Source organism: Lepisma saccharinum, chromosome 21 (assembly GCF_977018435.1).
Source record: "Lepisma saccharinum chromosome 21, izLepSacc3.1, whole genome shotgun sequence".
In the NCBI taxonomy this organism is placed as follows: Eukaryota; Metazoa; Arthropoda; class Insecta; order Zygentoma; family Lepismatidae; genus Lepisma; species Lepisma saccharinum.
The window spans coordinates 3,572,154-3,586,040 of record NC_139249.1 but is presented as its reverse complement, the minus strand read 5'-3'; the positions used below and the strand labels follow the sequence as shown (position 1 = coordinate 3,586,040).

General features: G+C 41.2%; 2 protein-coding genes across 5 annotated transcripts in view; one reads left to right on the top strand and one right to left on the bottom strand.

The window, feature by feature from the left end:
- The first annotated feature begins 448 nt into the window (after positions 1 to 448).
- Positions 449 to 9,560, top strand: LOC146003984 (uncharacterized). Its single transcript, XM_083142523.1, has 6 exons — positions 449 to 600; positions 2,774 to 2,915; positions 3,651 to 4,338; positions 4,739 to 4,816; positions 7,736 to 7,852; positions 8,875 to 9,560. Exons 3-6 carry the CDS (start codon positions 3,757 to 3,759, stop codon positions 9,478 to 9,480), a joined length of 1,383 nt encoding a protein of 460 aa, XP_082998649.1. The 5' UTR covers positions 449 to 600; positions 2,774 to 2,915; positions 3,651 to 3,756; the 3' UTR covers positions 9,481 to 9,560.
- Positions 8,433 to 13,887, bottom strand: part of LOC146003983 (facilitated trehalose transporter Tret1-like) — a 68,534-nt gene continuing 63,079 nt past the window's right edge. For all 4 annotated transcript variants that reach the window (XM_083142519.1, XM_083142521.1, XM_083142518.1 and 1 more), the window contains one exon: positions 8,433 to 13,429. In XM_083142519.1, coding sequence (XP_082998645.1) covers positions 12,404 to 13,429 — 1,026 coding nt within the window. In that variant the 3' untranslated portion in view covers positions 8,433 to 12,403. The remainder of the gene's footprint in view (positions 13,430 to 13,887) is intronic.

The following is a 13,887-nucleotide window of genomic DNA, read 5'->3' as shown; positions in this document are numbered from 1 at the left end:
ACAGTGAGATAAAATTAGGTTTTTCTTTCCCGACTGAACTTTCATCAAGGCTTTTGCTCCATAATCAGAGGAGGTGCGCACGCTTATGGAGTGAGGCCAGTAGTCCGTAGGTAGGTCCTGGCCCTCAAGGGCTGTTGCGCCACGGGTTATTTATTTATGTTTATGGCAATTGGCAAAGCATCTTGCGCCGTCCTCCGTGGCGGAGTGGTTAACACAGCGAGCTACGACGCCAGGGGTTCTGGGTTTGAATCCTAGCCCAGGCTTCGGTGAGTGTTCATTCATCAATTTCATCATATGTCATCACTCATCCTCATCTTCGTGATTAGCCAAAAGTGGCAGAAAAGTGAAGTAAAATATTAATTAAAAAAATTCAACAATTGGTTATGAAAATGGAACCGTAGCTTGGTAACTTTTTCTCAGTTCTTTAGATTTGCTGTACGCAGGGAAAGGGGTGTTCACCCCTTTTTTCTCTTCCAATTCCAAATTCCTCGTCGTAAATTAACCTTTCCAAAAATGGATGAAATGCCGTGTTCTTACCTGTAACGTTCATCAAGTTCAGGATACTGCAAAATTGTGACAGCTTTGCAGAAAACATGGAAGGTGAGTGAAACATTGGAATGGCACTTTGGACATGAAATCATGCTCGTGCTTGCTGAAGAATATTCACTTTTTAGCTTGTGTTCCTTTCCACATTGGATATGTCGCTTCAGAGGTATTTTTCTTATTACTCACATTAATTTAATTGAATTCAATTGTTGTTTCAAGTCCAATTTATGCACAGAAAGGCCGATCGGGACTGGACCTACAGTTTAAAATGGGTTTCGAACCACTGTGGCCAAGTGCCTCCACCGGGAATCGAACCTGGGCCTCCTTGATTACAAGGCGAGGACGATTACACAAATTGACAGAGCCAGAGAAATGAAAGGGGAGGCAGTGACATTTAATATAACACTAAATACCAATGGCGGCGCTTAGGAGGCAGTTGCTAAACCTTATGTACCAAGGAAAAGTAAAGTGTCCTCCCCCACCTACATTTTCGGCACCTTTCCCTTCCAGTTTTGGAACCCAATTGCCGCCACTTCTAAATACAAATGAATATTTAAGCTAAAAATTGACCCAGAGCCGTATTGTAGAGGGATTTGTCCACACCCCACAAACAAGCCCTAACACCCGCAAAACCTGCTCAACACCCACTAAAATTGTTTACAAATGGCCAATTTACGGTGCTTTTTAGTCTAAATTTACACTCACAGCCCTCTGAATGGTGGATAAACCCCTCTTGTACAGTAAGATCCATGAGTATTACTGTGCAAATTGTCCATCACCATGTTCGTGCACTTTATTTGACCCAATAAGAGTTTCAAGAATTAAAAGAAGACTCAAAACAAGCTGTTGACAACTTCTGCACCAGCATACATAAAAATCCATCGCTTACAAACACATAGGATGTAAGAGAAAAATTAATGAAAATAGTCATGGACAATTTGCACGGTAGTACTCATGGATCCCACCAGGCCCGTAGCCAGGCAGGGGCCAGGGGGGGGGGGCTGAGCTCCCCCTGGAACTACCGTCAGCCCCCCCTGCCACTGAGGTCAGCCCCCTTGACATTAGGTAAAACTATTTTGTGTAATTTGTTTGCAGTGAAGAGTGAAAAAGAAGACAGCAGATATTATTTTTCTCACAACTTTGATGAAGGATAAATTCAGGGAGCATGAACAGCATCTATTACATTCGTTCATTTTATTTATAAGGAGGAGTCTAAGTAGCGGAAAGCATTTAGGAGATTCTCCTCTCTAGACTTCAGAAAGTTCCTTCACAGAGGAGCTTCTGTATCTGTACCTTCGTTGCCCCTGTTGCGACCTCCCATTTATACAGAAATGTGTGACTTTTAAGTCGTTATGCAAATTCCCTCCGCGTCTGCGTCAAAGGAGCTCCCAAGTTGTTTCAACCGGGAGTGGAATGTATGCTAAACACTATGATTGAATATTGTCCATCTTTACTTGGGTGATATAAATATCTGCATCATCAAACGTAGTATGGAGTGTGTAGTAAAGGTGATTTCAGTATCAGCCAATTAACACTTCAAGCGATATTTTAAAAGATATAGAGAAAATGTAGTATTTCTGGGATATTTCTAAATTATGTAACTTAATGACCCCCTCCCCCACACGTAATTTACCTTCATTTAATACAGTTAATACTTTTGAAAAATGAACTTGATATACAAAGCCCCCCTAATAACCCGTGAGCCCCCCTTGGAGATGAATTCTGGCTACGGGCCTGGATCCCACTGTACACTGCACTATGATAGAGCAGTGAACTTGAATAAGCAAAACGCCTCACAATTGATTGATTGATTTGCTTTATTTTACTTCGCTTTAGTGCCACTTTTGGCTAATTTGCGAAGATGGAGATGAATGATGATATGATGAAATCGATGAATTGACCCTCACAAACACCCATGCCCAAGCAGGGATTCGAACTCGCGACCCCTGGCGTTGTAGCGCGATGTGCTAACCACTCCGCCACGTGACAACGCATCACAATTCTCTAAATTTCAATTAAAATTCTATTAGAATTCTTCGAAAAAATCTAACTTCATCTAAAACATGTTACCTAAACCAACCTTAACAACCTTATCAACCTATCTTCAAACAGAACAACCCAACAAGATACAAGCCAACCAGTATGTATATTGTGCATATATACTGTATATGCATGTATGTGTTTGCGTACTTATATATGTATTATATATTCTCATTTCCAATTACAGTATCCAGAGTTTCCGGTGCCTTTCAGCTTGATGGATCCTTTCCACAGAAACCAAAACAAACAGAGTCACCTGTATCATGATTGCTTTGTTGATCTGTTTCTGGCTGGTTTTCACATCTACAAACAGGCTGCCTGCGGCGAAGGTACAGAAGATAATTTCCACATATTTGCAACTATAAAGTTTTTGAATGACTCACGCCCGACCAATAAAGCTATTCGTTAACTGTTCAATGCAAAAATGTCTCGACTAGATAAATTCTAACCTCAAAAATCACCAAACAATTCATTTTCCCCCACCAAAACGAGCAGAAAAGACTAGGACATAACTAATAGAATATTTTCGATATCGAGAGCAGAACTTTTATCAATACAGTATGTTCAACTCGTGCCATGTTGAGACAAACGCTCCGAAAAAGTAGTTACTAATTTTTATTGTCGGATAACTCTCAATTAAATTCTTGATTGATTGATTAATTTGCTTTATTTTACTTCGCTTTCTGTGCCACTTTTGGCAAAATTGCGAAGATGGGGATGAGTGATGACATGATGAAATTGACGAATAGACACTCACAAACATCCATGCCCAGACCGGGATTCGAACCCGAGACCCCTGGCTTCGTAGCGCGATGCGATGTGCTAACCACTCCGCCACGGGGGCCGGCTCAATGAAATTCTTGACAGTAGAGAACTTAATTCTCATTGGATTCACGAATATTAAAGCGTTAATGTTTCTGTTAATGTAAATTTGGCATTCCTAAATACCAAAACATTTTCAACTTTTCATTTAAAGATATTTATGATTTTGAAACATACATACTTATGCTATACATTAAGACTCAAGGAAAAGCCATAGAATATTTCTGTTTTTTCTGTCTAAGGGTTCCCATAAATATCTGGGAATGGCTGCTGCCTTGTGGTGAGGTCGGAAAACAGTCGAAGAAGAAGTTATTTGCTGTTGTTATATAATATCAAGAAAGCGTCAAAATGTCTGAAGAAGAAGCTGCTGTCGAGGCTCCAGAAGGAGGAGAGGAACAGCCAAAGCCTGAAGAAGCAGTGGCTCCACCTGCGGAAGGAGGCGACGAGCCAAAAGCAGAACCTGCAGAAGAAACTCCAGCCCAGGAAGCGCCACCCGAAGGAGCAGCTGAAGGCGGCGAAGGAACACCTCCAGAAGGCGCTGCAGAAGCTCCTGCAGAAGGCGGAGAAGCTCCTGCAGAAGGCGGAGAAGCCCCTGCAGAAGGCGGAGAGGAAGCTCCTGCAGAAGGTGGCGAGGAAAAGCCTCCAGGAGAACCACCTGCGGAAGGAGAAGGTGAAGCACCCGCTCCGGAAGAGAAACCTGCAGAAGAAGAGCCTGCAGAGGAAGCCAAACCAGGAGACGAAGCTCCTGCTGAACCACCTGCAGAGGAAGCAGCTGCTCCCGAAGAGGAAGCTGTAGCAGAAGAGGAACCACCACCTCCTGTTGAAGTACGCCGGGATACAAAATTCAAGAGAAAACCATCAAGACCGGTGAAAAGGAAACCTGTTCGGCTTGGACCACCTGATCCGAAACTAGAGGAACTACATCGCCAGGTAAGTGAAAATTAATCACCCGTCATTTATTCTTCTACTTTCTCTTGATTTGTTTGGGGGGAGAGACGACTAATTCATCAGGGACGTCTGCCCTTCCAAAACCGTCCTTCAGGTACACAGCAGCACTGCGTTCACGCAATATGTTTCATGATTTTAAACAATTTTGGGATATTAACAGATAGTAATAGCCACAGATAAAAATACTAGCTTCAATCAATTCATTTATCTATTTTACAAATGACTTAATATGTAATTCTTCTTGGCTCTAGTCCCCCCCCCCCCACCCAGTACGCCCGCTTCCAGTCGGTGCTCTGTGATAACCACCATCACTTATTTGACTAGGTGTCTTTGAGAAATGATGATAAAAAAAAATAAAACTTAATGTTTTGTTCCCTTTCAGGGAAAGCTCTCAATATTAACACTTGTCTTCCCACCATCACATGACTACGCAGTGTGGCAACAACGTTCCATGTGGGATGTAAGTATTGTTTCTTTCGTAACAATAGTCATAGGCCGTATCGAACCGTACTTGAAGCGAGCATCCTTTCGAGAATGGTCTCCCAGTTCAGTCTTGAAGCCTTGTACTGAAAGTGAAAGTCTTTCGAATTGCAGTTCGACTGCAGCGCCAAATACGATCAGTATAAAACTAACAACACATTGTTTTTCCTGCGTTATAAACATTTGTTTATCACCAAGGAAATCACATACCATTTGAGAATGTTCTTATAATTAAGTTTGTACACATTAGAAGAACTAGAACCAAACATCTGACTGACTTTCAACTTCCATGATTTCAAACAAATGAACAACGAGTGCACAAGTCGAGTATTCAAGCGTGCCCCATGCTATGGTCTCACTTGCTCGTTTAATTTGCGCTGTCGAACTACACTACGTGACGTCACTTCCGACAAGGCCGCACTTCAAGCCTGCTTTTTGAACCTTTCGGAATACAAGTAATATATGGACTGATCCAAACCCCACAAAATATATCAACACATCATAGAGCATGATTTCCTCAAGCTTTCTTTTTTAAATTAATATTTTTATCAAAACATATTTTTTACATGGGTTAACACATATGGAACATCAATTATGAGTATCCATAATCATAGGCGTGCGCACGGGGGACTGGGCAAAGAGGGAGCAGTTACCCCCTAATACTCTCAATTAGAAATTTAGTGTAGAGGAATCTTATCACCCTTGTTAAATAATATTATGATCTTTAATAAATTAAGTATTCTCAAGGCGGTGAAAATAAATTCCAAGCAACTATAGAGGGGGGAAGAAGGTGCATTATTTCCTATGAAATTGAACTATCCGACTTAGTTCTCTAGCAAATTTCTTGTTATTAGCACTTCCACACACTTTATTCGTTAGTGTGTTACCTCTATGTGCTTGCAGAATAACTTGCCCATATATTGGAAATCAGTAGAGGCGAATGGATGACAAAAGTGAGGAGGGGGTTGGGAGGCAAGGACAGTTTCCTTTTTCATTGTAGACAAGTCTTAGCATTAAGTGTGTACACAACGTATGTAATATACGCGTAAATAAAAGTGAATGTAACATGAATATGTGACAAAAATTCTTTAAATGTGTAGATAATTATGTATCACAATCGTAATTTGGTGCGCTATCTATTTGTGTTTTAACATAATTACAAGAATTGATTTTTTAAAAAATATAAAACTGTACAACTACAACTAAAATAACGCAAGCAAGTTCGTTTTTAAATATGTAATTGTTAGATGTAAAAAAATAGAAACGACACAAAGTTATAAATCATTTACGATTATTATGGTTAATTGTTTACAGTGTAATTGTAAAGTGCCTGTGGAACTTTCAGTTTGTTTCACTTTGGTGCAGGGTGCGAAATCATTTAAGACTGGAGGGGGTTTAATCTACAAAAACCCTCCCCACAAACATACATATAAATTATACGATATACATACTATTTATAATGTTATTAAAAGTACAAACAAATTACTAAATGAAAAATATATTATTATTCATTACCCAAAAATAAATAAATTTGTTACTTTTAAATATATTAGATATTATAAAGTAACAAACTACGTCCTTTGCTAACTGGTTAAAGATGTTAATAAATTTTGAAATAGTTGAATGTTTCATTATATGCAAGTTTTTATTAAGTGTTTGCTTTATGTTAATATAAATCAATTAGATTTAATAGTTATTATTGTTTTGCATTCTTGTTTTACTTCTATTGTTCGTATTGATACGTATAGATTTGTTAATGATCTCTTGAGAGCGAAAAAGCATTGAACACTCACAACTACACTAATTTGTGTGTGTTTTCGATATTATTCTTAGTACAGTATATTTGAAATTAAAGTAATTGTTTATCTTTTGTTTGTTGTAACAAAAACTCTCCCCCTTCGAAATTTTTTGGTGGGGGATTTTTGAGGCAAAGATTGTTGGTGGGGAGGAAATCCCCCCGTCCCCCCATGATTTCGCACCCTGTTTGGTGAATTTTTAATTGTTTCAGCCACTTGTTTTTCTGCTGCCTTTCTGAAAGTCTGTGTTTTCACTATTCGTTACAGTTTGCTTGCAAGTGTAATGTTCCAAGGAAACGTCACACCATTATTACATTTGAATGTACCCCAACTGGGATGGAGTTATACTTTTAATTATTACTTAAAGGCTCTGTGGGCTTGGTGAAAGAGTACGTCGAATTGTTGACCTGCTAGGTTCTGGATTCAAGTCCTGGTGTGGAAATGATTTTTGTTGTTGTTGTTTTGTGTCATGAAAAGGTTGCCGAAGTTCTTCACAACGAAGCAAGGAGGGGAAGTTGTATGGCAACTATAGAAGGTGAAGTGACAGAAAGTAACAAATGACTGCCAACTTTAATCGCAATTTTGCAGGATTCTTCTCATCTTGGTAGGGCTGACCTCTGTTGCAGAGTGGTTCGCATAGCATGCATGCTACGACGCTAGGGTTCGAATCCAGTCGCGGCCATGGGTGTACTTTGTGAGTGTCCCTTCTTCAATTTCATCATATCATCCCTCATCCTCATCTTCGCGATTAGCCAAAAGTGGCAGAAAAGCGAAGTCAAATAAAACAAACGAATCAATCATCTTGGTAGAGGTGTAGTTATTGTGAGGTGCAGTGGGCTCCACATGTATTGCTCGGCAAATTGTCCATGACGACTTTCATTACTTTCTCTCAATCCTGTTAGTTCTTAAGGAGTGGTTTCTTTTCTTATGCTGATGCAGAGGTTGCCAGCAGCCTAATTTTCGTTTTGTTCGAATTCATTAAGCTCTCATTGCGTAAAATAAAGATAGTAAACTTGGTGATGGACAATTTGCTTAGTAATACTCATGGATCCCACTGTACAAATGTTGAATTTGCAGTTCCAGAAACTCTTTACTTTTTCCAGCAAATGAGTCGAGCTGCGGAGAACGACCAGGTAGAAGTCTCCTGGAGGATGTCGCCGTCTGGAATAATTCCAGTTCTAAGAAAACCTCCGAAATGGAACGCCTTGGAGTGGCACAGGGTAATGTATCTTCTTTTCATTCTTTCGATAATATTTTAAGTTCGAGCTTCGTGGCGATGATGTCAGGGATTCTACATTGGAATACTGGAGAAGGCATTCACGTGCCTTGATGCAGTCACGAACGCTTCTGGACACGAGGTGTTGGTGGGGGTCATAACCCCCGTTTGGCCAAGTATTTCTACAAAAAGAATGTCAAAGACAGGAAAAAAATGGGCAAAATGTGGCCTGACTAGTATTTTTTAAAAAGAGTATACATACACCCCCCCCCCACCCGCTTTTCAAAAATCCTGGGCACGCAAGAGCTCAGAGGCCCACACTCTTTTTTATCACTAAAATTCAAGGAATCATTTTCTTACTGAATCACTGCTTCTTTTGTTGATTATATAGATGTAGTCCAGTTACACATAATTATAATAGTTACAAATATTACCATCATTAATAGAAAATGAGAACCATTTATTGAACGGATGTTTCATACACACCCTATATTTCACTAAACCTAAAAAAAAAACATTAATTTTGCATCAATGTTGTTTTTATTTATATAGGTATAGTTATAAAAATTACAAAAATTACCATCATTACTAACCAATTGTACACTATTTCAGACCTGATTGTCATGTCGGAACATACATCCGGAGGGGGGCTGATAGGCCACCACGTGAATTTTGTCCTTATTTACGTTACCTTTAGAATTTTTTCAACAAAAGTTAAACAGATATATTGGGAACAATCTAGGGAACAATGTAATTCAAAGCTGCCAGTGGCGTACTCAAGGGGGGCTTGGTTGTGTCATAACCCCCATTTTGTCCCAGTGTTCCTAAAGAAGAATGTCAAATACAGGAAAAGATAGCCAAATAAAGGGTGACTACTAACAAAAAGTATACGTAACTTCCCTTTCGAAAATCCTGGCACGCCACTTAAAACTGCCCATTGAGCAGCGATTTCTAAAATCCTAGCACTCGTAATGATCATTCACAGAGGTGAACCTCACTGGTAATTCTTCATTTTTTTATTTTTAGCTGCCGCCAGATATGAAAGACCGGCTTGCCACGCCATGCTTTTTCACCGACGAAGAGTCTCCAGAAGATGTACTTAGAGCTAATCTCCAACCGCCTGAGGTACAGGCCCTACAGCCTCCACCGAAGGAGATGCAATTTGAAGAGACAGAAGTTGAAGAGAAGGAAATCGAAACAATACTAGGCCCAGAAGAGGGAAAGCCACCTGCAGAGGAAGCAGTCGCGGCAGAAGAATTACCAACAGAAGTAGCAGTAGCTGAAGAAGCAACGACCCCACAAGAAGAAGAGAAGAAGATATCCGAAGAAGCGCCCGGTAGCCGAAAGGGCTCGAAGGTTGCCGAGCCACCACAGGAGAAAGTTGCGGAACCACCCGAGGAAGCGCCTTCAGCAGATGAAGCACCTCCTGCAGAGGAATCAGCTCCTGCAGAAGCAGCGGTGGCGGAAGAAGCAGCGCCTGCAGCAGAAGAAGCACCCGCAGAGGGCGATGGTGCTCCTGCGGAAGCTGCTCCTGCAGAGGTTGAAGCCGCTCCTGCAGAAGTTGAAGCTGCTCCTGCAGAAGAAGCGCAGGCTCCAGAGGAACCACCTGCAGAAGCCGCCGTAGAAGCATAGAAGCAACATCTATCTCTGAAACAGCTTCTGTCAGTCCGTTTCATCCACTTGCCAATCAAAGATCATTCATTTCTTATACCATCATCCATCATCGACTGACAAAACAGCTCTTTCATTCATATTTAAGTAATAAACAACATAGCATTGACGTTAAAAATTTGTTTTATTGAATTTAAGCATACATTTTATCCATAAGAGTCTTCAACTTTGAGTTACTGGGGGCGGACGTGCTGTATAATACTGTCATCTTACGCGTAGAGTGGGATGCATAAATATTACAAGGTAAATTGTCCTTCACCATGTTTATTCCCTTCGTTTTACGCAATGATTGATTTAAGAATTGAAACACGCCGAACATTCTGCTTACAACCACAAAATCAAATACTTAAAGACACGCAGGATGCTAGAGAAAAATTAATTACTTGTGCATCCCACTGTACATAATGCACTTTTTATGGATTATTGAGGCTTGTTCCTTGTCCCTCCGCTAACGACGCCAGTGATATTATTGACTTTCAAAAAGAATTAGTTTTTTTCAAAATGTAGATGTCCAACTTTTACAATGTATTTTAGCAAATTATTGAAAAACACACTTTCCATCTTTATCCATGTACATTTATCATATGAGACTTTAAAACGCTCCAGGCATATCAAATTAAACACACTAAAAGAACTTGGTAAAGATTAGAAAATGTAGCACCAGAAGCAATGTAAAAGAAAAATTATAATATACACTTAATTTTTTGCAATAACTATTTCAACGTTTCTAAAAAATATGTTTTATCTCATTTTATTTGCACTGTGATCGTTATATGCTTGTCTAACCTTTTCTTGTTAATTACAGAAGCAAGAATTTAAAATCTACACAGTTTCTTTGATTCTAATATCCCATTTCGGAACACCTGTGGAATAAATTCACATTTATCGTGAAAAGAGGGCATTGTTTGGAAGTCGGTAGCCTTAAATGAAAATTTATACAGTTTGCTTTAGGTTTCGCTTATTATAATTATGACAATTATGAAAGTGTTAAAAGTTTGGTTAAGGAGAAAAATGCAAATATATTAATTGCATTGTCGCTTAATCTGAAAAACTAAGCTTCTATCCAAACACAAGAGCTTTTCATATGAAACTGACATTTTTGTCGTTCGTAATTCTTTGTCGTGTAACGTTAGAAAGATATTTTATTTTTGAAAGCCAGGTCAGGTCATAGCTGAAGGCTCAAAATATTAGGAATGTTAAAAGATAATGGGATGAATTTTGTACTGTAGGTGGCTAGCGATGTGAGTGCGGAACGCTTGCTTCCTAGTGTACTTCACATCTTGTTTCCTCCGTCTTCTGGAATGCTCCGACTTACATAGGAGAATTCCACAGGAAACTGAGGTTACGAAGTACAGTGGAACTGGCTGCTACATAAGCTGGTGCTCCGAGGCAGGCCCCCTTTTTAGTTACGAATTACACTGATCGCATTTCCAGCTGGCGGCTGGGAAACAACGAATCAGCAATCATTTGAATTCTCTTCGACTGACATCGGGTATTTTCGTGTCATGGCACCCGAACGTTGCTGGCGGGACGAAACAAATGGAGTCCAATAGTGTGACGTTACAGCAGACGACGCACTGGGACTGAGTCTTCGCAACGAGAAAACTTGTTTTCTTCCTATCCAACTCAATGCTATTTCCCTTCGGAAGGGGTAGCTTTAATTATTGTGGCAGCAGTTAAGAAACAAAATTGTGATGTGCATCGTAAATCAATGTAAAGATGAGGTTTCAGAGAATACGGCTATATATAACATATACCTTACAGATGAGAATGTAAAGAATAAATGGAGCAGGAAATCGAGTAAAGCGAATGCTCCAAAAGAAATCTGAGCCAATGGGCGTCGTCTGTTCAATCACCTCAGGTAACTGGTTTCCCACTGTTTCCCATCATCCATAGCGGCAGCATGGCCGACTTGAGATCGGCTGTGCTCGGAACTGGAATGTTTCGAAAATGCATGACTTTCTTACTCCGGTTATTCTTTACCTTATCCTCTGTAAGATATGTGTGATATATAGTCGTATTCTCCGAAAACTCATCTTTTCATTGATGTACGATACGCACCATAATTTTGTTTCATAACTGCTGTCACAATAATTAAAGCTGCCTCTTCCGAAGGAAAATAGCTTGGATTGGAAGAAAACAAGTTTTCTCGTTGTGAAGACTCAGTCCCAGCGCGTCGTCTGCTGTGACGTCACCACTAATGGACTCCATGAGCGCTCGATACACCGAATGTTGCCAAACGTACTGTAAAACGGGGGAGGGATACAGTTGATCAGTGCCATTACTGAATAAAAGTCGTACAATAGTAGGAGTACACAAGACACCGAAACACTGTAAAAAAATCTAGTGACAAAAACAGACGTACGCTTGGCAACGTTGTAATGGGAGAGCGATGTTACTTCTACAGCTTTCATTTCGCAGCTGAGGTTGTTGACACCATTGAGGCAAACACCCCCCGAGAACGATTGGGGAACAGATGGAGCTATGTGGGTCAGCCGCCTGTTGAGTCTGCGATCAATATAATTGGTGCATTATGGAAAGTAGCAGCCAGTGTACCCGCCAGGAAGCAGAGGTCAGTTATGCAATCCCTCGGCCACCTATCTTCAACTTTATACGTCTCAAATAACACTAAACGTTCCTGCGTCGCTGAAGGGATGGTCGAAAAAAATTAGCTTAGGAATCGAACCAGGAACCTTTGTTGGTGAGATCTTTAGTCGATCATTGACATTGCTCAGCTTAGGATATTTTATGGTATAACGAGTTCGGGAGCCATAGTAGCATCATTTTGCTTCGGTCTTAAACTAGATGCCTGTGATCGAAAGGAAGGTTTTGGACAAATGTGGCTAGTTTCGTCTCTCTAAAAAGATTGAACAAAGGGACAGTATTAACTAGTGCCAATTGATGTCTTTGCCTTTCTTTCTCTGCTTCTATCTTCGAAATACTGTTCAATTTCTTCCAGGGTCTTGCCCTTTGTCTCGGGTACGAAGAACGCCACGAATAAGCAACTGAGGAAGCACAGTACAGCATAGAGCCAAAATGCTCCGTGGGAACCAATGATGGATTTCAAGTTGGGGAAAGTTTTGATGACAACGAACGTGATCCCGAGGTTGAAGGACCCCGACACAGCACTCAAGAGGCTTCTCTGGTTCATAGGAAACAGCTCGCCCATCATCAAGAAAGGGATGCTGCAGTAGCCTATGGAGAACCCAACCATGAACAGCATCATGCTGACGATCGGAACGACGCCAAGAGATCCTGCGAGATGCCTCGTTTCCAGGTAGAAGTATGTTCCTAGTATTGCCATGGATACAGCCATGACGGCTCCGGAAACGATGAGCAAAGGCCTCCTGCCGTACTTGTCCACAAAGAAGACAGAAGCTCCTGTCGCGAGGAACTGGACAAGGCCTACGAGAATGGTCGCGAAATGCTCGTCCATCTCGACTTGGGCCGACTGGAAGATCGCCACGGTGTAGAAAATGATGGCGTCAATGCCGCTGAGTTGCTGGAAGGCCATGAGGGCGATGGATATCCCCAGAGGCACCAGAACGGGCCTTCTCAGAAGAGCTTCACGACTGAAGTGCTTGACGGTCTTTTCCGATGACGAGTTACTCGACTCCTGCATCTTCTTGATGTCTTGCAACTCGACATCCACGTCGGTCGAGGACCTGAGCCACTGCAGCGACTTCTCGGCCTGGCTGGTCCTCCCGCGGGCCAGGAGCCAAGATGGCGACTCCGGGAGTGGGAGAAGCACGAAGAACAGCGATCCTGGAAGAATCGCGCTGCCCCAGGCGAGCCAGTTCCACTGCAGCCACTTCCCCATGATGTAGGACAGCAGGACGCCTCCGGCCATGAACAGGCCGGGGAGCGAACCCAGGACCCCGCGGATCTTGGCGTGAGAGCATTCACTCACCTGTAATTCAAAGCGCAATACAGTATAGTTCTTCAATGGTATCCACATATATACACACTAAGCTCAGTGTAAAAACTAGCACAATTACCAGACCATAAAGTGAAATAAACAGAATTCGTACTCAAATGACGATATTGAAAATTTTACGTTAGCAATGGGTGTTTTATACTACGAGGTGGTATCAAAAAGTTTTGCCTGTTGAGGTATAATTTGTTTAATAATGGAAAGATTGAAACAATGAACATACATATAGTTTGCCTCTAGTGTCCTTTACTCAGAGTTACCCTTACACATAGTTCGCATCACGTTCGATGCATTTGAGCGAGCGTTTTATCAAGCCCTCAAAACCAGTTTGGGAAAATTCGACAGAGCACTCCCTGATTCACCGTTTCAAAGCTGTTTTAACCTCCTGTAGGTCCTCGAATCTCATGCCACGAAGCACAGACTTAGCTCAGACT